Source organism: Podarcis vaucheri (genome assembly GCF_965113315.1).
Source record: "Podarcis vaucheri genome assembly, chromosome: 8".
In the NCBI taxonomy this organism is placed as follows: Eukaryota; Metazoa; Chordata; class Lepidosauria; order Squamata; family Lacertidae; genus Podarcis; species Podarcis vaucheri.
Genome location: NC_138766.1, coordinates 28,171,960 through 28,196,222, shown reverse-complemented (window position 1 = coordinate 28,196,222; position 24,263 = coordinate 28,171,960). Strand labels below are relative to the sequence as shown.

At 45.7% G+C, this 24,263-nt stretch overlaps 1 protein-coding gene across 1 annotated transcript in view; it reads left to right on the top strand.

Moving 5' to 3' along the window:
- Window positions 1–24,263, top strand: part of DUSP22 (dual specificity phosphatase 22) — a 50,790-nt gene that overhangs the window by 18,092 nt on the left and 8,435 nt on the right. The window contains exons 4-6 of the mRNA XM_082234686.1: window positions 10,457–10,506; window positions 18,891–18,965; window positions 21,293–21,464. Of these exons, the coding sequence (XP_082090812.1) occupies window positions 10,457–10,506; window positions 18,891–18,965; window positions 21,293–21,464 (297 nt within the window). The remainder of the gene's footprint in view (window positions 1–10,456; window positions 10,507–18,890; window positions 18,966–21,292; window positions 21,465–24,263) is intronic.

The following is a 24,263-nucleotide window of genomic DNA, read 5'->3' as shown; positions in this document are numbered from 1 at the left end:
ATAGGAACAACGCTCAAGGATGGTCAGGGCATTTCCGAAGCAAATTCAATCTTAAGATTGTGATTCAACAACCACTTTTATTAGTGGTGGAATGGAACCTGTCCTGGTCGGTTAGTCTCTTGAGTTCGGAAACAATTGCACAATCCACCTTAGTTGGTTGCCTTCTTGTATTTGAATTTTACACAGCCTGTTTCCCTCATGTGTTTTCAACAAATATTTCAACGATAAAATAACAGCGAAATGGCTTTGCTTATTGCTGAAACTTTTGAATATTTTCAATAATAAAATGAGTCATGAGCATTTGTACTGTACTTGGGTGACTGCTCCTTAAAGCAACTGAAAGGACAAATAAACAAATTACTGGGGTTTTTTCTCCCCCGAAGCGGTTCTTTAGCTGTACTGGGCAGAACTCTTGATAACCTCTTGTTGTGTTTGAGAAAACCTTGAGAAACCAACTGTTTCCTAATTAAGCCGTTTTGATGAAATGCCTCTCATTCGAAAGAGGTATGTCCACCCCTCATCTGTTGATGTGGCAAGTCAAAATAACACATGGGGTTTTTTTTTCTGGGCTAACCTGAAAGAACTTGCCAGGTGTTTGAGGGTTTTTATTTGCATCTTCCTTCAAAATGAGGTGCCCCGAGGTTTTGTTTTTGGCTCTTAAAGTGTTTCTTGGAAGCTGTCGTTGAAAGGTTTACATAAATTTAAATACCGAGAAGTTCAATGCCAAAAATAAGGCCTTTCTTTCTTTCTTTTTAAACTGCTTAATTTCAGCCTAGAAATTTGTGGTCATTTAGGACAGCTCAAAAGTCCTGATTGGTTATTGCCCTTTCCATTTAAAAAAGATGATGATTCATACATCTCCGAGAAGATAGGCATCTAAAGTTTCAAAGTTTCTGAAGTCTCAAATCAAACTTTCAAACGGGAGATTGGTGTTAGATCAGGGGAATTAAATATCTGAACCTAAATTTGTTTGAACAGCATGTAACTGATAGAATGTACTTAAAAGTAGATGGTTACATTTTCTTCATTCATGACAAATTTAGAGTACTTGGATTACTAGCTTAAAGAACTTGAATAAGTATTATTCTTTTCGCTGAGAATGTGTATATAAGAATGAAACAATTGGTTTAATGATCTTTAATGTGGACATTTGTTTCATTTATGTTTCTTTGAAATAAACTCTTTGGCTTCATAACTTTCTTAAAAAAATTGTTGTTCACATTCATTTATAGCAACTGAATGCAAGTTGCTATTGTACATTCTGGAGATCTTACTATCCTGCGTTTGCTCATTCTTTATTCTTTTAAATGAACAAGAATTGGGACCTAGTTAAAAACAACAACAATTACTGAGTGGTCTGTCTCCTTCAGAATCAGAAGTGGTGTTATGTGGCTAACAAAATTGTGAATCAGAATTTTCAAATTGTTGTCGGTTCTCCAGAGTGTTAAAACAGAAGCTAAAATACCTTTCTAAAGAGATAGCCAGCTATTCAGTTCCATGCCCTAGAAATTTTAAAGCATTTTCTTTATACAATTTTTATTTGTATTTTCTATATAAATGTAGAACTCATTGTGGGTTTCATGAGCAAATCTGGTAACTAGCTTAAAATACTTACTGCCGTGATTTTCCTGTTAACTGAAAACGAATATATGGGTTTGGAAAATCTGAAATATATGTAAAATTTGATGACAGCTTTTCTTTAAAATGTAAAATTGAGTGAGTAGTTTTTATCTGGGCAAAGCCCTGGTGAGGCAATTTACCTAGCATCAGAATTTCCCAGCATCTTGACCTGGTACCAGCATGATGGCTGTTAGAGTAATAAGAGCGAATATCAGACATTCTGCAGAGCTGAACTCTTGCTTCTTTCAGCTATGACAATCTTGAAATCTGAATACTTGCGCTAGTTTTGTTAACTCTCCCTTTGTATCGGTTTAACAGTTCGCTTGACTTTCAGGGCCTAAAGAGAAATAAAAAAGCTTCTCTTTGTGGTTACTCTTGTCTGATGAAATAGAAAACTGAGAGGAAAATGAATTTATTGGCTTCCAATGCACGCCTTTTCGAAGGCACTGGAATTTGGAGAAATTGGCCTTGTTGTATTTTGACTGAGTTTTGGTTTTTGCTGGTTGATGTCCCACTCTAGATATTATGCCAGCAACCCCATACCCTCCAACATGATGTCAGGAAAAATGAGAACACCATATTCCGGGGCCGCACTCCCACGTGAGTCATGTGACCTGCGCGAGATTGCAGTCCCAAAGAAAGCACTTTTGGGGACACTGGACCCAAAAAGTGCATTTTTGGGCACCACACAAGATCGTGCCCGCCAAAAGCTTTTTTTCAGGCATAGTGCCCCAAAATGTGTGAGATTGTGTTTTGAGGGGGTGAGAGGGCACCCCGAAATCACATGAGACCACGGTGGCCAAAATATCCACCATGCTCTCGCAGGAAAAAATGAATGTCCCTGTTTTTCTGGGACAGTTGTGGGGTGTGCAACCCTGATGTAGTAAGTTTCAGGGTGAGGCTCTTGTCATGATGACCTGTGATAAGACAGATTTTTGTTATGGCGCTGCTTAGAAAATACCTACACAAAATTGGGAATTTGCATGAAACTGCTCATGCCTGGCAACTATGTTTGTTGCTGCTTCCCTCACCATACATAAGTAACCCAATTTTTATGCATCTATCCTGCTCTTTATATTGTGAAATTCAATGCAGATTGGATGAAGTTGCTCACAATACCACAGAACCATTGAAATTGGACCTGCAGGGGATGTGATTCAAAGACCAGCTGGAATCGGCCGGGTCTTCCATTCACCCCACTGCCATGTATTCACCAGCCTTGCCGTCGATATTATCTGCACCTTGAATCAGTTACACTGGTGGCTGTCGTTTCCCCTTTTCTCTTGCAGTCAGATTTCCTTTAGTCGTCCACACTTAGCCACAAAACCCCCGATGAAGTCTGCTTACATAATAAGCAGCAAAGTTTGTTGTTGTTGAATGTAATGTATACATATCAAAAATAGATGGATGCTAGATAGATAGATAGATGATAGATAGATAGAATATATTGCACTAGAACAGTGGCTTGTTGACAATTGGAGGTCATTTTGGGACAATTCTTAGACAGCTTGTATGCGGGTGTGCACAGGAAGGATTCTGCTTTTGATCAACTACGACTGCAAAATGAGCCCTGCAATATTGAACACATCCCTCATATATATATATATATATATATATATATATGCTTTCGTAGATTTTCACGGGTACAGGAATGCAGGTTTTGGTGTCTTCGGGTGTCTTCCCGTGTAAGAGTCGGGGTGTCTGTGCGACGTTTCGACGAGGTCTCACTCGTCATCTTCAGGCTGGTGCTTTCGGCTTCTTGTTACTGGAACAGAGCAGAATCTGGTGTTTGAGTTCCTATAAATACTGTTGAGGGGTGTGGTGTATAGCCTCCAACGTTCTGGGCAGAGAGGAAGTTCCTAGATTAGTGTGCCTTTTCTTCTTTTGTTCCTTAATTACTTGAGGGATATCTTGAGTGATTTCATGAGTGATATTCTGAATACCACTGGGTGGGTCATTAAGTATATATATACTTAAAAATCATCCAGATGCCCCAAAATCATCCAGATGCCCCAAACTCTACGGTCTCCCCAAGATACACAAAGAAGGAACACCACTCAGACCAATAGTCAGCTCCATAGGCTCACCTCTACAAAAATCTCGCTAAATTTCTCGCTAAGCAACTTCAGCCCTATGCAGAATCCATCGCTTCACACGTTACTAACTCCTTCCAGTTCATAGAAACAATAAAGAAGCAATACCTACATCCCGATGACCTACTTGTGAGCTTCGATGTTGTATCTCTCTTCACTCAAGTGCCCATTAATGAAGCCTTGACAGCCATTCAAAACAAATACAACCCCCCCAAATACATCCTGGACCTGACCAACCACTGCCTAACCAACACGTACTTCATCCACAATGGACAAAGATACAAACAGATAGAAGGAGCACCTATGGGATCACCCCTCTCACCGGTCATCGCAAATTTGTACATGGAACACTTTGAAACCAATGCTTTAGACAAGTCAGAACACAAACCCAAACTTTGGCTCAGATATGTTGACGACACCTTTGTAATTTGGCCACACGGGAAAGAAAAACTAGATAGCTTCCTCACACATCTCAACAGCCTACACCCCAAAATACAATTCACTATGGAAATAGAAGACAACAACCAACTCCCCTTTCTTGACGTCCTAATCTACAAAAACCTGATGGCTCCCTAGGACACACTATCTACCGGAAAAAAACACACACCAACCGCTACTTACATGCACAATCACACCACCACCCTGCACAAATAAACTCCGTAGCCAAGACTCTCATCTCCAGAACCAAACGCCTGGCTGACAAAGACCACTTGACAACTGAGTTACAGAATCTCTCAAATGTGTTAATCGCCAATGGATACCAGAAAAACAGGGTTACGAAGCTAATCCAAAAAGAAACACCCCCCAAAAACCAAGACACAGAAGAAAACAATGGCATGGCCCTCCTTCCTTATATCAAGGGCACTACAGACAAAATCAGCAAAATCCTCCATAAACACAATATCAAAACAGCCTTCTGCACCAACCAAAAAATAGCCAATATCCTCAGAAACCCAAAAGACAAAATCCAGCTGGAAAACCAAGGGGTCTATGAAATACCCTGCAAAGTCTGCCCAGCCACGTACATTGGACAAACAAACAGACGAATAAATGCACGTATCGCAGAACACAAGAATGCCGTCAAAAAAGAAGAAAAAACTTCCTCTCTTTTCCAACACATGAAAGAAACAGGACACGAAATTAATTTTGCAGATTCCAAATTGCTCTTTAACATGGAACATCACCACAAGAGAATAATCATGGAAGCCATCGAGATAGAGAAACACCCTCACAACATGAACAAGCGTGACGACACGTCCCGCCTGCCAGACATCTGGAAATTAGCCCTCCCCACAAAAACCGACACCAGAACCAGAGGCACACAGAACGCCGTCACCAATCAACCACACCAGACCCAAACCCAGACCCTCTCCACAGACATATTACAGACTCCATCCAGTAGCCAAACTATAGTGGCACCTCCGGATGCTGCACCCCCCTGCAATCCCTACACAGATCTGGCTGGCACAAGGCACAAAACCACAGCTCGCCCCTATACACGAAGCCAAGCCAGAGCACAACTAAATGCAGCACAGCCATCTTCTCAGAAAAACTCTTCACAAGCTCAAGAGGTCAAGACACGAAAGCTTTAGCAACTAATCTACACTTAATGACCCACCCAGTGGTATTCAGAATATCACTCATGAAATCACTCAAGATATCCCTCAAGTAATTAAGGAACAAAAGAAGAAAAGGCACACTAATCTAGGAACTTCCTCTCTGCCCAGAACGTTGGAGGCTATACACCACACCCCTCAACAGTATTTATAGGAACTCAAACACCAGATTCTGCTCTGTTCCAGTAACAAGAAGCCGAAAGCACCAGCCTGAAGATGACGAGTGAGACCTCGTCGAAACGTCGCACAGACACCCCGACTCTTACACGGGAAGACACCCGAAGACACCAAAACCTGCATTCCTGTACCCGTGAAAATCTACGAAAGCATATATATATATATATATATATATATATATATATATATATATATATATAACAATTATTGCAAATCAGGGAGGCTGAAGGCACATGGATCCACATGTGGTGGAACTGTAATAAGATTAGACAGTTCTGGAAAATGATTTATAACAAGCAGAAAAAAATGTTCAAATGCTCCTTCCCTAAAAATTCGGAAGCCTTCCTGCTAGGAATTATGGGTAATGAAATTCACAAAAAGTTTAGGAGAGTCTTTATGTATGTTGGGGGACGCGGGTGGCGCTGTGGGTAAAACCTCAGTGCCTAGGGCTTGCCGATTGCATGGTCGGCGGTTCGAATCCCCGCGGTGGGGTGAGTTCCCATCTTTCGGTCCCAGCTCCTGCCCACCTAGCAGTTCGAAAGCACCCCTAAGTGCAAGTAGATAAATAGGTACCGCTTTATAGCGGGAAGGTAAATGGCGTTTCCATGTGCTGCGCTGATGCCGGCTCGCCAGAGCAGCTTCGTCACACTGGCCACGTGACCCAGAAGTGTCTCCAGACAGCGCTGGCCCCCGGTCTCTTAAGTGAGATGGGCGCACAACCCTAGAGTCAGACACGACTGGCCTGTACGGGCAGGGGTACCTTTACCTTTACCCTTTTATGTATGTTACAGTTGCTGCCAGAATTTTAATTGCAAAAGGCTGGAAGGGAAAAGATATCCATCCAAATAAGACTGGCAAAATAAACTCAGAGAGTATGCTGAACTAGCGAGACTATCAGTGAGGTTATGAGACGTTACAGATGAAAAATTTATCAGAGAGTGGGGCATATATAGAGTTTATGTAAAAGAACATTGTCAAAATATTAATCTGTTGGCAGGTATTGATTGAACTTAACTTCTGTGAGTGAATAGGATAATATTAGAAGACTTAAAGTTAGTCAAACAACATGGAGAAAATAAAGTTAAGTGCGCATCCAAGAAATATAATCTGGGAACATAATGGAAAGATCGGAGGTCACGTTGAAATCAATTGCAGAAAGGTGTAAAAAGAAAATAACTGAGGAATGAACGACTGTAGATTTTTTTTCTTTTGTTACTTTTTATGCTGTCTTCAACATCTAATGATAATTTCTGTTATTCAATTTTCAATTAATAAAGCATGGAAAAGGGGGGGGAACAATTCTTGCAAATCTTGTTTTTAAGCAGTGGCATTTAGATTGAAGCAGTAGAGCAGGTTTAGCATTCATAGGTAAAATAAGCGTAGACTTTAAGTATTGAACTTAAGGTAAAGGTAAAGGGACCCCTGACCATTAGGTCCAGTCGTGACCGACTCTGGGGTTGCAGCACTCATCTCGCTTTATTGGCCGAGGGAGCCGGAGTACTGCTTCTGAGTCATGTGGTCAGCATGACTAAGCCACTTCTGGTAAATCAGAGCAGCACACGGAAATACCGTTTACCTTCCCGATGGAGCGGTACCTATTTACAGTGGTGCCTCGCAAGACAAAAAGAATCCGTTCCGTGATTCTCTTCGTCTTATCGGATCAGCTGATAAGCGGCTTAGCGGCTTAGAAAAAGGGGGGGAAAGGAAAAAAAACCCCGCAGGAGCTCGCAAGACATTTTCGTCTTGCGAAGCAAGCCCATAGGAGATTCGTTTTGCGAAGCACCTCCAAAACAGAAAACTCTTTCGTCTAGCGAGTTTTCCGTCTTGCGAGGTATTCGTCTTGCGGGGCACCACTGTATCTACTTGCACTTTGACATGCTTTCGAACTACTAGGTTGGCAGGAGCAGGGACCGAGCAACGGGAGCTCACCCCATCATGGGGATTCGAACCACGACCTTCTGATCAGCAAGTCCTAGGCTCTGTGGTTTAACCCACAGCGCCACCAATGTCCCTTAGCTGTGTGTTATAAGTGCAAGGGCAGGTCTGTTCTTACGAGGATTTCTTACTGGCTCCATCAGTGGCAATTCTAACAGAAAGCTATCTTCTTATTCTGAAGCAGTGCAACACTGAAGCCATTTCCAGGTGACTTGTGAGCATTGATTCTGATGCGTTTGCACAGTTTGTGGGGGGCTCACGTGGTACCCACTGTTCATTGAGCATTTGTGGCACATTGAACAAGGGGCAAGTGGCACATTGAACAAGGGGCAAGTGAACATAATGTGCTGAAGCGACTCCGGCGTCTCCCTATCACATTCGCACATGGTGGAGGCTTGTCCCTTTGAGAATCTGTCTCAGGACATTGGAGGGAAAAACGTTAAACCTCGCTTTGGTGAAGGCCAGCCTATGGGCAACAGACGAAAGGGAGGAGAGGTATGATGGAACGCAGTAAGTTAAAGTGATACCAATGTTCTGGGGCGAACAAACACCTCCCCCCAGCGTATAGTTTCGCTGTAAATCAATGTCGTCCAGTCTTTGGCGGATCAGTCTTAGAGCAATGATTTGATCTAGATTAAGGGAATCTAAGGGAGAGATTCCGTAACTCAGGAGTTTGGCATGAATTCTACTAGTCCAATATTCTATTCAGAGCATTTGTTCACAGGCAGGTTACATGACTTCCCATCAAGTAGTTGTTACCTTGTAGTTTCCAATACATTTCTCCAGGACCAGCCTTATTGCAGAGAAGTCTAGTTTTGTGGGCGACGGGAATGGATTTGTTGCCCAAGCTATTGTGCAACCTGCATGTGGTGGAATCCCACACACAAAACAGGGCCATTGTGGTTCTCTCCTTATGCTGTTTGACTCCCAACGCCCATCAGCCCCCAGCCAGCATGGCCGGTGGTCAGGCTTGATGAAAGTTGTAATTCATCTACAGTGGTACCTCGGGTTACACATGCTTCAGGTTACAGACTCCGCTAACCCAGAAATAGTACCTCGGGTTAAAAACTTTGCTTCAGGATGAGAACAGAAATTGCATGGCGGCAGTGGGAGGCCCCATTAGCTAAAGTGGTGCTTCAGGTTAAGAACAGTTTCAGGTTAAGAACGGATCTCCAGAATGACATAAGTTCTTAACCCGAGTTACCACTGTACATGCGGAGGGCACCATGTTGGCTACCCTGGCCTTTGGGCATCCTGGTGCCGTCCGGATGTTGATGGACTACTGTTCCCATCGTCCCATGCCATGCTGGCTGGGGCTGATGGAACCGAGAATCCAACAACACCTGGAAGCCACCATATTGGCTGCCCCTGCCCTAGAGCACCCTTCCCCAACCTGGTGCCCCCCCATACGTTTTTGATTGTGCTGCCTGGTGCTCATGGGAGTTGTAGTCCAATTCATTTGGAGGATACCAAGGAAGGATCCTGTAGAGAGATGTCATTCTATATACGCAGCACTTAGCAAGACGGTCCCATCCAGCACTACAGTTCTATGAGTCTTTAAGATTGGTCAAAGGTCTGTCTTGGTTTAAGTTGGCTTCCAGTGCGGAATGGAGTATCATCTTTGTGCCCAGCTTTTAAAGTTTCAATGTTGTCTGACTGGCTGCTGTTGAAATGTTGCACTAGATGAGACTCTTCCATGAGTTATATGTATCTAGTGAAGCAATTTTCTTAAAAAATATAATCTTTATTGATTTTATGATTACATACTATACATATACACATTAATTTACATTTACAGTGGTGCCCTGCAAGACGAATGCCTCGCAAGACGGAAAACCCGCTAGACGAAAGGGTTTTCCGTTTTGGAGGTGCTTCGCAAAACGAATCTCCTATGGGCTTGCTTCGCAAGACGAAAATGTCTTGCGAGTTCCTGCGGGTTTTTCCCCCCTTCACCCCCCCTTTTCTAAGCCGCTAAGCCACTTATCAGCTGATCTGATAAGCCGATAAGCCGCTAATAGCGCTAATCCGCTAATCCGTCAATGGGCTTGCTTCGCAAGACGAAAAAACCGCTAGACGAAGAGAATTAGAGAGCGGATTCTTTTCGTCTTGCGAGGCACCACTGTACATTTACTCCTATGAGTTGACTTCCCTCCTTCCCTCTTCTGGCTTTTTAATGTCGTCTCTAAGTTTTTCGCATTGTCTTTATTGATTTTGTATATTGTTGTTCTTCTTTCAACTTTATCCGTACAGTGTCTATATACAAATAATTTTTTCTGTATATATACATCTTGTTGTTTGTCTATATTCATTTACAGATACAACTAGTTACCTTGATTGTATTTTACATTTTAATTCATATTGTCATTAACATCCAATAAAGTTTCTTTTAATTTCCCATTATGAAATCAGTAGAATGGAAATAGTGAAGCAATTTTTAGCTTAGGTTTCTTTCTGTCTTACTACCGAGACGCCCACTTCTAACTCTGTCTGAGATTGAATTATTTTGGTGAGGACTGATTAAGAATACGTTTTATTGTGGGGAGGGAAGGCTTCATTCAGCTCAGCACTGTAATAATCTTGAGAACGAAAACATCTATTAAAAAGTAATACCCATGCTACACCGTTACTCTTTGCTTTCCATTACTTATTTAACTAATTCAGTATAGCACGGCAAATAGTAACAGCCTTCCCCAACCAACATTGAATGCACACTTACTTAATCTACATTCATTTTAAGAAAGTGGTAAGTTGTGTAAAATAGCACATTAGCAATTTATAGCATTGCAGGACAAACAAGACATGTTAAAATGACAAATGCAACAGAAGGGCTGGAGGTAATGTTTCCACTGCCAGAATTCACTTTGACGTCTGGGTACGTGGTGGTTTGTGATCGTGCGCCGATGAAACCAGGTCTTAAAATGGCTTCCCGGGAGCAGCACCAAATGAAAGAAGACAGTCTTTGAATGTGTGTGCACTTTCTCTTCCTTGATATATTTATATTGTTTTTTAATGCAGGGAGTGAAGTATCTGTGCATTCCTGCTGCAGATTCGCCCTCACAGAATTTGTAAGTATTTTTTTTTTAATGGCAACACTAGACAAATGAACTATAGACCCGGTACTGTTTGATATGGAATGCCTCCCTCTTGGATATGTAAATATCTTTGATTTCTTAACGACTCCATTTTCCTTTTTATTTTTACATGCAACAGGTGGCGGTATTCTGTGCTAATCCTACGCAGAATAGTTTCGCTTAAGTTAATGGGCTGGTTTGTGTCCCTTCATTTCGTTGGCTCTACTATGTGTAGAAGTTTGCTGGATACAGCCCTATGTCTAAAAGTCCTGTTACTGGTGAGAGATAGGTGTAATGGTGGACTCTTTGACTCGGGAGATCTGAGCTCAAATGTCTATCTGTGCCATGAGGTTTCCTAGGTAGCTTTGAGCAAGTTGATGTCTCCTTATCTGCCATATTTCAAAAACACAAAAGTTGTTGAGCTTTTTAAAATTTTTGGCCAAAATCTCAAAGAAGAAGAAGAAGAAGAAGAAGAAGAAGAAGAAGAAGAAGAAGTAGTTTAGAGCTATTTTTAAGGAAACTTGCCAAAATCTACACTTCTGACGTGTTGACGTATGTCTTCATTTTCCTGGACATTTCAGTGATTTCCCCCCGAATGCTGTTTACGACGGCCGAATCCTGGCTGTGTCTGGGAATTCCAGATGTATGGCAGCCCTAAGGTTGTTGGGAGGATAAAAGGAATCAGTGTTCCTGGAAGAGTTATGGCAGGATAGAAAAGTGGTAGATAATGGGAATCAGAAACATGGTGTCTGTGAGCCTGGCTACAGTCTCCTAAAACAGGTCTGTACAACTGGAGATACACCAAGCCAAATGCAGCCAAATGTTCTAAAAACCCCTTTCTTTCGTTGCCTCCAACCTAGAAATGCAAGAATTGGGAAGGGGGGGAGAGGAGAGGAGAGATTGTCATGCACCTCGCAGGCCACAATAGCTGGCTGGGGGAGCTTGCATTTGAGTTGCCAGTTCTCAGGTTGGGTTGACCATGCAAAGGGGCTTTGGGCTACCTTGACTCTGAAGAGTACAGTGGTACCTCAGGTTACATATGCTTCAGGTTACAGACGCTTCAGGTTACAGACTCCCCTAACCCAGAAATAGTACCTCGGGTTAAGAACTTTGCTTCAGGATGAGAGCAGAAATTGCACAGCAGTGGCCTGGCGGCTGCAGGAGGCCCCATTAGCTAAAGTGGTACCTCAGGTTAAGCGCAGACCTCCAGAACGAATGAAGTTCTTAACCCAAGGTACCACTGTAATTGCATCAACTTTACAAGAACACTTGGACAGGAACCAAGTTTTTCTTCTCGTCTTCACTGTTTATGCGTATGGGAGGTGAGGAGGGAGGGGAGTTTCAGCCACTTCCTGATAAATTGTTTTATAGAGAAACAAAAGTAGTTTCAAAGGGCCTGCCTGGTGCCTACGGAAGGAAATGTAGCGCTGCCTTTTTCTCTCACATCAAAGCACTGCCTCTTTGGCCTGATGCTTTCGAGAGATATTTTTAGTAGATTTGCTTCTCTCATGCAACAGAGAGATCCCAAATATCTTGAAAAATGGGTTGATTGATTATTTCAGTTCATGTTGGGAATACTGATCTGGGGAGCAATATTTGAGCACCTTTCCTCTTTTCATGGTTTTTGTTGCTTATATAGTTCCATTTATGCCCATAGAGCCTCACAGAGTTGTAATAGTATTGAGAGAGGCTGAAATTGACACTCCCTATATCTGCTGATCTGAAGATACAGTGCCATACCCTGCTGCTGCTTGGCACATGGAATATTTTCATCTGTGTTTCCTGGTGGTTCTCAAGGGTTCTAATGTGGCTTAGGGAACTGGATCAGGCCAGCAGACCAGATTCTCTGTCCCCTAAATCTATCCCCCACCTTGGGCTAAATATAACAGGTTGGCAGGAACTCCTCCTGTTCAATCATGTGGCATTACAATGACACTGAGTGATGCAGCACTTTAGAGTCCCAACAATCAGCTGCTTACTGGGACGTCAAAGCACCATGTTGGGTTCTTTAGGATATTCCTCTTTGCTGATATGGTTTCTGCAGTTCCTCTTGGCTTATCTCTGTGTTAAGCCTTTTTGCAGTTCCTCTTCGGTCATCTGTGTGTTAGACTAGTTAAGACTTTTTATCTATTAGTTAAGAGACTTAAAAGAATAATAATTTGAAGCAAAAAATGAGATGTGACGTTTTTGTATCATTGGAAGAGTTTCCAGCTACAGATTCAATGAATTCAGGTGCATTTGGATGTCTTGAAAAGCTACCACCCTGAAGTGAATTGTGTGGCACCCCCCACCCAGGTGAATCAAAATGTTGGAAGGTTGTGAGTCTAAGGAATGGGTAGGCAAACTAAGGCCTGGGGGCCAGATCCGGACCATGGACGGTAGAGGAATCAGCGTGTTTTTACATGAGTAGAATGTCTCCTTTTATTTGAAAAGCATCTCTGGGTTATTTGTGGGGCCTGCCTGGTGTTTTTACATGAGTAGAATGTATGCTTTTATTTAAAATGCATCTCTGGGTTATTTTGGGGGCATAGGAATTCGTTCTTCTTCTTCTTTTCAAAATATAGTCCGGCCCCCCACAAGGTCTGAGGGACAGTGGACTGGCCCCTGCTGAAAAAGTTTGCTGACCCCTGGTCTAAGGACCTTTCCAAACTTACCATTTATAGTGATATAGTTGCTGGGTGTTTTTTTGTTATTTTAAAAAATGGCATGGTTCCAGAACAATATAGTCAAAAAATCCATTTCTTTCTATTGCAAAAAATAATAATAATCAAACTTTTGGGAGAGATCCGGAATAGTAATAGTAATTTATTATTTGTACCCCACCCATCTGGTTGGGTTTCCCCAGCCACTCTGGGCGGCTTCCAACGAAGATTAAAAATACATTAAAATGTCACACATTAAAAACTTACTGGAACAGGGCTGCCTTATCTGAATAAGGTGTCTGAATAAATTATCTGAATTTAGATGTCTTCTAAATGTCAGGTAGTTGTTTATCTCTTTGACATCTGATGGGAGGGCGTTCCACAGGTCGGGCTCCACTCCAGAGAAGGCCCTCTGCCTGATTCCCTGTAGCTTAGCTTCTTGCAGTGAGGGAACCTCGCTGTTTCCATTTGTGTGGCATGTACCAATCATGGTCCCAGTTTCTGTGCAGGAAGGGTTGTTGGGTGCGGTTTGGGAGATGCCTGTCTTGCACCCCTTCCCCTCTGACCTGTGCAAGTGGTCTGTGATCTCAGCTCAAAGAAAAGAGATGGCAGAGAGAGAGATGATGGTGCTGACTCAAAGTCCTGCCCACGACAGCAGTCATTAGCTACAGACAAAATTTCATCACAGTAGCCAGGTTTTCCATAGCTCAGGCACAAATGTGGCTCTTTTTCTAATTTCCTGGTATGCCCCACAGAGGACCTTAAGGTCCATGAATAATCATAGTTTAGAGGTCTCAGGCCCTAAGGAAGTTAGATTATCCTTCACCAGGGCCAGGGTCTTCTCAGTGATGGCTCCGACCTGGTGGAATGCTCTGTCCCTTGAGACAAGGACCCTGCAGGATTTAACTTCCTTCCGCAGGGCCTGTAAGACAGAGCTATTCCGCCTGGCTTTCAATTTGAACCTGGCCTGATCTTTTGTTCCCCTTCCTTCCCTTCCCCTCCCCTTTTTGTGAAGATTGCCTGCTCTGAGATCCCACAGCTGGTTCTCCCCTGGTCTCCTCGCTGGCCCAAGTGGGACTAATTTAGCCAGCTAGCCCTGGTGATCATCTAATGTTTATTGGATGAATTTCCCCCTTAAATTGATTTTTGATTTTATTGTTATTTACGCTTTATACCGTATTTTATGCTGTTGTGTGGGTTTTTTGTAGCATCAATTAAGTGTTTTTAATTTGTTGTTAGCCGCCCTGAGCCTGGTTTCCTGAACCAGGAAGGGTGGGGTATAAATAAAAAAATATTATTATTATTACTACATACAGGGTGTTGAGCATTAAACACATATATACCCAAAGGAAGCATGCGCCTAACTCCAGTGTGTACTGGGCTGGAGGAGCACAAGAGTATACACAAGGGGTGTGACTAACGGACACAGAACATTTCTCAACTTGGGCACAACCCGCCATTAGTGTGGAAAGGAAAACCCCACACTCGCAGTCTAATAATGGCAGTGTGTGACCAAAAGTGCAGCCGGGGCAGCTAGAAATTCACTCTTGAAAACGTTGGATCAAACAGCTGTCAGACCACTATAAATGGTGCGCGTGGAAAAAACCCAGTGTGATCCCTGTTTCCTAATGAGTCGCCCTTCCGGCCTGCTGAACTGGTTGTTGAACGAGCTACCAGCCCTTTCCCAGAAACCAGATGTGTACTTGGTGCTGTCACTGGGCGAAAGGGCAAGATGGGGACATAGGAGCTGCCTTCTTCCAAGGCAGATTGTTAAGTCCATCTAGGCCAGGACTGTCTATGCTGACTGGCAATGGCTCACCAGGTTTCAAAGAGGAATCCCCCAGCAGAACCTGGTACCTTCTGCATGCAAAACATGAACCTAACCGCTGAGTTACAGGCTTCCCCGCATGGCTGTTCGGTTCAGTGAGTTCCCTTGAGACACTGTGCTGCTCACTGTGGTTACCGTGACTATACTAATAGATGCCTTTGTGTATGTGTGATCTGGTAGCTTTCCCAATTTAAGTAACCAAGACCCAGATCTCCTGTGCTCTGGATTTCCCTGGGCCTTCCATTTATTCCCCCGTGGCTCTTGCGTTGCCTCGGGTGGGCCACACCGGCTGCTGCCCCGGGCACAAGATTTTTAGGATGTGTGAGATTTCAACACCCAGTGCTGCCTCAATATAGCTGGGCTCCATTGAAAACAAACCGGGAAATTACCATATTTTTCGCCCTATAGGGCGCACCAGCCCATAGGGCACACCTAGTTTTTTTTAGGGGGGGGAATAAAGAAAAAAAATTTTATTTCCCCCCCAGGCACGGGGCTGGGGAAGCCCGAGCTTCCCCTGACCCCAGCCCCCAGAACAGGCTGCTATCCGCAAGCCTGGGGTTTAGGATGCAGGCTGCTATCCGCAAGCCTAGGGAGCCCGGCGGGAACTCCCGCGGGCTCCCAAGGCTTGCGGATAGCTTCCTGAAGCCTGGAGAGCGAGAGGGGTCAGTGCGCACCGACCCCTCTCACTCTCCAGGCTTCAGCGAAAGCCTGCATTCGCCCCATAGGACGCACACACATTTCCCCTTCATTTTTGGAGGGGAAAAAGTGCATCCTATAGGGCGAAAAATACGGTACCTCTCCGGACAACGTAATGACTCTTCTTTTATTATCTCTGCAATCTCCCGGGTGACATGGACATCGTTAAGCCATTGAATGTGCATGTGTATGCCATGCATCTCCCTCCCAACCACCCCTTCCGAGTGGCCCTGGGCACAGGCAAACCACGCTATGCCACTAGGAAGGGCCCAAGCATCTAGTGGCGCTACAAAATGGCAAGAGTGAGAAGATGGGTTCTTAATAGTTGTAAGACCTGTTGCAGCAGTAAGAACAAATTCAAAGAGCCCTGCTGGGTCAGCCCCAAAGGCCCATGTAGTTTAGCATCCTGTTCTCTCCGTGGCCAACTGTATGCCCATGGGAAGCCAGTCAGAAGGACCTGTTTGCAACAGCACTGGTGATTTCCAGCAAGTAGTAGTCAAAGGCATAGTGCAGGCATAGGCAAACTCGGCCCTCCATATGTTTTTTGAGACTACAATTCCCATCATCCCTGACCACTGGTCCTGTTAGCTAGGGATGATGGGAGTTGTAGTCCCAAATGTCTGGAGGGCAGAGTTTACCTATGCCTGGCATAGTGCCTCCAACAGTGGAGATGGAACATGCCCTTTGTGGCTAGTAGCCACTGATAGACTTATCCTCCATGATGTGTACCTTCTCTCAACACATTGTTGTCTAAGCTGCAGATGAACCCCACAAAAGGGGTTGTAATTTCCCAAGGCTGAGCTGAAAAGCTAGGGGTGGGTGGGAAGACTCTAGCCTTGCAGATGTAAGATTTAGGAAGTTTACACTCTGAGAACGATTGTGGGGATTTCTTCTGCGTTGGGTACAAATGTTTATTTCAGACTGTGCTGTGGGTGGTGATGAAGTGTCCCCAGCCGTGGAGCAGCTGCTTCAAATGAGCTACTAACACTATACAGTGGTACCTCAGGTTACATACGCTTCAGGTTACATACGCTTCAAGTTACAGACTCCGCTAACCCAGAAATAGTACCTCAGGTTAAGAACTTTGCTTCAGGATGAGAACGGAAATCGCGCTCCGGCGGCAGCAGGAGGCCCCATTAGCTAAAGTGGTGCTTCAGGTTAAGAACAGTTTCAGGTTAAGAACAGACCTCCAGAACGAATTAAGTACTTAACCTGAGGTACCACTGTATTTTATCACCCATTATCCCACCCCTCCTTACAACAGCTGTATAAAGTAGACTAGGACCCCACGTTAAGGTCCTTGGAATACAAAGGCGGTATATACCGTATTTTTCGCACTATAGGACGCACTTTTTCCCCTCCAAAAATGAAGGGGAAATGTGTGTGCGTCCTATGGTGCGAATGCAGGCTTTCGCTGAAGCCTGGAGAGCGAGAGGGGTCGGTGCGCACCGACCCCTCTCGCTCTCCAGGCTTCAGGAGAGCCCCACCGCCAGCCCCACAAGCTCGGGGGGCAGCGGGAGAGGCGCAGCGCGCCCTTCCCGCTGTCCCCCGACTTGGCTAGAAGGCTGGCGGGGGGGGGGGAGCCTGCTCCTCCCCGTCGCCAGCCCCGCAAACTCGGGAGACAGCAGGAGAGGCGCAGCGCGCCATTCCCGCTGTCCCCCGACTTGGCTAGAAGGCTGGCGGGGGGGGGGAGCCTGGTTTTGCGGGAGGCGGGGGAATCCCCCCGCCTCCCAGGAAAGCCAGGAGAAGCCGCGATCTCTTTAAAGGGTTTGCACGGCTTCTGCGGGCTTTTGGGAGAGGTGAGGGAATCCCCCTACCTCCCAGTAAAGCCAGGAAAGCCCTGTGCAGCCCCTCCGCCAAGGAGAGGCTGCACGGGGCTAAAGGGGAAGCCAAAACAGCGAGCGGGATCCATCCCGCTCGCTGCCTTGGCTTGATCCATAGCTGCACGCAACCCCTCCGGCAGGGAGAGGTTGTGTGCAGCCTGTACGCTGCTCTTTGGGGCTGCGGGGGGGGGGGAGATTTTTTTCTTGAATTCCCCCCCTAAAAACTGGGTGCGCCCTATGGTCCGGTGCGCCCTATGGTGCGAAAAATACGGTAAATGTAATAAATAAATAAAATATCTCTTTATTAGACTTGACAGCTGTGGCTGTAGCTTGCCTAAGGTTACCCATAGGCTTCATGGCTGGGCTGAGATTTGATCAAGCCAAGGAGTTGTGACTTGGACCAAGGGGTCCTGGTGCACAGAGTGTGCTGCTAACCACTGAGTTGCTTGGTGTTATTCATACATCCGGACCACACTGTGTGGTCCGGATGTACAGCCACATGTCACCACCCAATTTACTGGCTGCAAAAAGTGGGAGGCCGGGGAATTTGGGAAGAAGAAATGAGGGTGGAGGACGCTTGGTACCTTGATTTTCTTGTGATAATCACTGGCAAGGTAGCCATCATACATACATACATTCATAAAAACGTAAGAAATCATTACACATTATAAAGCTTCCCTATACAAGGCTGCCTTCAGATGTCTTCTAAAGGTTATATAGTTATTCATCTCCTTGACATCTGATGTGAGGGTGTTTGGCAGGGTGGGTGTCACTACTGAGAAGGCCCTTTGCCTGTTTCCCTGTAGCCACTGGCGGAGGAAGAGGAGTGCGGGGGGAGCGCACCGCCCCCAGCAGCGCGATCCCAAGGGTGACGTCGCAACTGCTGCCCTGCCTGCGCTGGGCGCCATGCCCCTGGGACGTGCGCCAGCCCTGCCCCCACCTGCTCTCCGCCCCCCGGTGCCGGAGCATGAAGCTCCACCACTGCCTGTAGCTTCACTTCTTGCAGTGAGAGAACCACCAGAAGGCCCTCAGAGCTAGAGCTGAGCGATGGGGGTAGAGACGCTCCTTCAGTAACAAGGGGAATGTCCTTCCCCGCACAAAGAAAAGATGAAAAGCAAGAACAGGCCACAAATCAAACCACATCAAGTTCCACACGCCTGGGAGAACAAGAAGGCTTTTGCCCTTGTCCCCAGAAACCCACAAAGTTGGTGTTACTCAGTATGTTGCATTGCTATCCAAATATTTGGCTGCAAAGGCAACCATGTCTCTCTAAAATACAGCACTGGGCAATACTGCAAACCTCTTTCAGAAGCCAAATCAGTGGGACAGAGGAATAAGAAATCCCTTAGCTTAATTGGGACTAAATCAAGTCTACGTCTAATTTTTAAGGGTCAGACACTTCAAAGAAAGCATTGAATTTATCCATGAATGCCGACTTGGAGGTCAGAGCTGCCTTGTTCACTGGTACGTATTTCATTTAAGACTATTCTACATTTGATTATTCCTGGTTTCATGCTCACTGGTCTGTTTTCAGGCTCCTATAGGTTCTCCCCTGTGAAGATATATTGTAGTCCTGTAACCCTTTGGGTGGCGCAGTGGGTTAAACCACAGAGTCTAGGACTTGCCGATCAGAAGGTCGGCGGTTCGAATTCCCACGACGGGGTGAGCTCCCGTTGCTCGGTCCCTTCTCCTGCCCACCTAGCAGTTCAAAAGCATGTCAACGTGCAAGTAGATAAATAGGTACCGCTCTGGCGGGAAGGTAAACGGCATTTCCGTGCGCTGTTCTGGTTCGCCAGAAGCGGCTTAGTCATGCTGGCCACATGACCCGGAAGCTGTATGCCGGCTCCCTCGGTCAATAAAGCGAGATGAGCGGCGCAACCCCAGAGTTGGCCACAACTGGACCTAATGGTCAGGGGTCCTTTTACCTTTACCTAACCCTTTGGGTTCCCTCTGCTGATACATTTGGTGTGTGAACTGTGTGTCTTGGCTACGTAAGGATCCACACTCAGCTCTGAATTTCAGAAAAGGCGAAATAATTTGAGACCACTGTTGTGGTGGTGGGGAAGGAAGGAGTATTTTGGGTATAGGGTTTCAGCAACAGTAGCTTCTATGATCTTTCAGTTTGGCAAAGGTAGCTTTTCCACTGAATGAAGCTGGAGTAGAGCTGGGCCTGCACAGATCACGACAGAGGGAGGCTGGTCGAGCCCCATCAGCCTGATGCTTAGCCAAATGGGAATCTTCTCAGCGCATCGGCCTCTGCTTGACTTCAAAACAGTGTTCTGGGATGAGCACAGGGCAGGGCAGAGATAATTTGGGCCCCATTAGATTACCATGCGGGGTGGCGCTGTGGGTAAAAGCCTCAGCGCCTAGGGCTTGCCGATCGAAAGGTCAGTGGTTCGAATCCCCGCGGCGGGGTGCGCTCCCGTTGTTCAGTCCCAGCGCCTGCCAACCTAGCAGTTCGAAAGCACCTCCGGGTGCAAGTAGATAAATAGGGACCGCTTACTAGTGGGAAGGTAAACGGCGTTTCCGTGTGCGGCTCTGGCTCGCCAGAGCAGCAATGTCACGCTGGCCACGTGACGCGGAAGTGTCTCCGGATAGCGCTGGCCCCCGGCTTCTTAAGTGAGATGGGCGCACAACCCTAGAGTCTGTCAAGACTGGCCCGTACGGGCAGGGGTACCTTTACCTTTACCTTTAGATTACCATGCAGTCTGGCAGGATGCACCCTTTTTGCTTCTCAGCCTTTCCAGTCTTAGTCATGATCCTGCCTTCCGCTCCCGAAGATTGGGGGAAGCAAATGCGTCTCTGAAGCGTTGCTGCTTCCCCCTGCTGCTTATTGTACTGGAGAGAGGCAATAGGCCCACTTTTGTCATTCCTTCCATGGGTCCAGAAAAAAATGTGGCATTGAGAGCCGGGCTATACCCGCAATGTTGCTGAAGCCTGACTGTGTGCATGCATGTATACCACGTTCCAGCTGTGCATTGTTCCAAGTTGCACAGAGCATATATGCTGCTGAAGGCATGAAGGTGCCCATTTTAGGTTGCCTGCTGGTGCAATGTCTTTAGAAATAAGGTTCATTGAGGGCAGGGCATCTTTACCAAACTACAATTCCCAGAATTCTTTGCGGGAACTCATGCCCACTGAACTGGTATAAGCTTGTGGCGCATTCCTGTAACATTGGTAATGATTATAATTATAATTTATTATTTATACCCCGCCCATCTGGCTGGGTTTCCCCAGCCACTCTGGGCGGCTTCCAACTGAATATTAAAAACAATACAGCATCAGACATTAAAAACTTCCTTAAACAGGGCTGCCTTCAGCTGTCTTTTAAAAGTAAAATAGTTGTTTATTGCCTTGACATCTGCTGGGAGGGCGTTCTACAGGGCAGGCGCCATTACCGAGAAGGCCCTCTGCCTGGTTCCCTGTAACCTTGCTTCTTGCAATGAGGGAACCGCCAGAAGGCCCTCGGCGCTGGACCTCAGTGTCTGGGCTGGATGATTGGGGTGGAGACGCTCCTTCAGGTATACAGGACAAAGTATTTTCCGCAGATGCTCGTATTTTGGAACATTGCCATCATGTTCAGCACTGCACTGCTTTGGGAAGTATGCCTTGCTTTGAAACTTGAAATTTATACACTTGTTGAATGAGAATCATCATTATTTTGTATGGTTTGTTTGTTTGTTTTTTTAAAAAGAAAAACATGCTTTCTGTCAAACCTAATGTCCATGATGCGCTTTCAGCTTACTATAACCTCTGTGTATCTACTTGTCCACACCTGCTTGGCAATGCAGCCTTGCAGGCGTTTCCAGGAGTGCCACCTTGGTTGTGGCCTACATAATGACCATCACTGATCTCGGCTGGGAGGACGCGCTGTCGGTAGTGCGAGCATCGAGATCGTGCGCCAACCCAAACGCGGGCTTCCAACGGCAGCTGGAAGAGTTTGAGAAAACTGAGCTTGCTCATGTAAGTACGTAAGGACTCCACGCGAGAATCAAGGTTGGGGAACTCCTCTTAACCTGAGAGGCCCGTTCCGTCTCTCCGGTAGCCTTCTGGGGCCACTTGCCGGCAGTGGGTGGGGCCAGAGCAAGACATTTAGCAGCAGCTTGGCTGCAGGAGTTGTGGGAAGGAGGCATACAAGGCATCATCCAACCATCTTAGGGACTCCACTCTGCATTTACTCCTTAGCCATTTCCCGAAGATATCCCGCAAGGCAGCGGAGGTGGAGGATCAGAGTTTACCTTCTCCTAGATGGGCTACCTTCCCAGGTTGATGAGCCCCATCTGCCCCTCACTTCCCTCTACAGCAGCCTTTCTCAACCTGTGGGTCCCTAGATGTTGTTGGACTACAACTCCCATCACCTCTAGCTACCAAGGCCAGAACTCAGGGATGATGGGAGTTGTAGTCCAACAACATCTGGGGACCCATAGGTTGAGAACCACTGCTCTACAGCATGTGCAGACCATTGGACCCACTATTAGTCTCATCCACTCTATCTGCCAGAGTCTGTCTTTGCATGCAGAGGAAGTCCCAAACCTGCCAAGCATTTGAGACCCATCAGCTACCCTCACCTGGCCAATCAAAACCATTTCTTGGGGTGTGGTTGCTGTCGCATGCTGACAGCTTCTAGGAGCCACAGGTGAGAGCTGAGCGCAGGGTGGGGACTACCCCAGAATAATGGGAATGTGTATTAGTTTACTTCACAGTGTGGTAATAATAATAATAATAATAATAATAATAATAATAATAATAATAATAATAATAATTTATTTATACCCCGCCCATCTGGCTGGGCTTCCCCAGCCACTCTGGGCGGCTTCCAACAAAATATTAAAATATCGCAATAAATCAAACATTAAAAGCCTCCCTAAACAGGGCTGCCTTCACATGTCTTCTAAAAGTCTGGTAGTTGTTCTCTTTGGCATCTGATGGGAGGGCGTTCCACAGGGCGGGTGCCACTACCGAGAAGGCCCTCTGCCTTTCTCCCTGTAACCTCACTTCTCACAGTGAGGGAACCACCAGAAGGCCCTTGGCACTGGACCTCAGTGTCCAGGCAGAACAATGGGGGTGGAGACGCTCCTTCAGGTATACTGGACCGAGGCCGTTTAGGGCTTTAAAGGTCAGCACCAACACTGTACAGCACTTGTAAGCCTTTCCTCCTGTGTTTGGGGGCCCATCCTGCTTTTTGTGCTGCGTGGGGCTGTGGACCTCTGCCCCCAAGGCCTCCCTGGATGGCAGCACGGATCTGACATGTCAAATGTCCTCTAATATATGATGCATTCATTAGTACATTTTGGGCAGCTCAGTGCGTTTGTAAAGTCTGTTTAGCCCCTTATCTTTTAAAGAAGAGGCAAACTGGCTTTGTTAGAACATGCTTGGTAGCTCTGAATCAGCTGCTGCATATAAAATGAATGTATTCTTCAGCTCTGAATATTTGTTTCATCTCAAAGGCTTACCGTTCCCAAGCAATGGAGGAGTAGAGTCCATGGAAATAAACTGACTTTACAGAGGGACTTTCCAGCCTGGTTGTCTCCCTCTTTAATTTGAACCCTCACAGTCATTTCTGATCTGATAAAGTTTTGACTTGAAATGATGGATTGTCCTTGCATTATGCAAATGGTGTTTAGGAAGATCATCGCATGTATGTGGGTTTGGCATTTTGTGCTGTTCTTTTCTTTCCTTTTTTCCAATTCCATGTAGGAGAAGAGTCTGCAGCTTTCATAGAAAAGCACATGATATCTTGCGAAAATATAGGGGCTGCTCCATCCATCTTGCACATATGGCAGGAGTGCCATGTCCACCTGCCATCATATATATATAGCGAAGGTGAAAACCTGCCTTAGCCAAAAGTGGGGTGACAGGTGGATCAGTTCCCAGTACAGTAGTACCTCGGGTTATATACGCTTCAGGTTACAGACTCCGCTAACCCAGAAATAGTACCTCGGGTACTATTTGCTTCAGGATGAGAACAGAAATCATGCTCTGGCGGCGCAGCAGCAGCAGGAGGCTCCATTAGCTTAAGTGGTGCTTCAGGTTAAGAACAGTTTCAGGTTAACAGACCTCCGGAACAAATTAAGTACTTAACCCGAGGTACCACTGTATAGCACTTTGAAAGAGGCTCTCAAGTCAAGACGAAACAATCATCTGATTGGTGGGTCTTGCTGAGCCTCTTTGAAAACGCCATCTTGTGGAACACATTGCATCCCCTGATGTCATTGGAACATCGGGTGATTGGCAGGTGGGTAGCCCCGCCTACCTGTCAAACATGGCCTGCGAAGGTTAGGGGAAGTAACCTGGCTTGCAGACCAGATCGTGTTCCTCATCCCTGCTATATATGTATGCAGTGCTTTTTTTGGAGGGGGGACGCAGGGGTATGCATACCCCTAAACATTTTGTGAATCTAAGTTTGGCCACATTGAGGGGCAGTATTTCAATATGAGTAGGAAAATGAGACTACCCCTAAACATTTTTAAAGAAAAAAAGCACTGTATGTATGGGATCTGTACATTTCTCCCTATGAATCGGGGGTGCCAACTTAAATCAAATATTGGGATGGGGAGGTAAGCCCCACCCCACATAATCACATGACATGACACTTGATGGGCAATGCCCATCAACTTTGTGGTGGGACCTTCCAATACTTTATCGGGTGGACTTTTGCCCCTAGGAGTTGGCTCCTATGCTCTGTGTTATGTATCTGTTGCCAAAAAATGGGCAGTTTTGATGTTGACTGCTAACAACATGGAGCTCTAAGCAATGAATCCT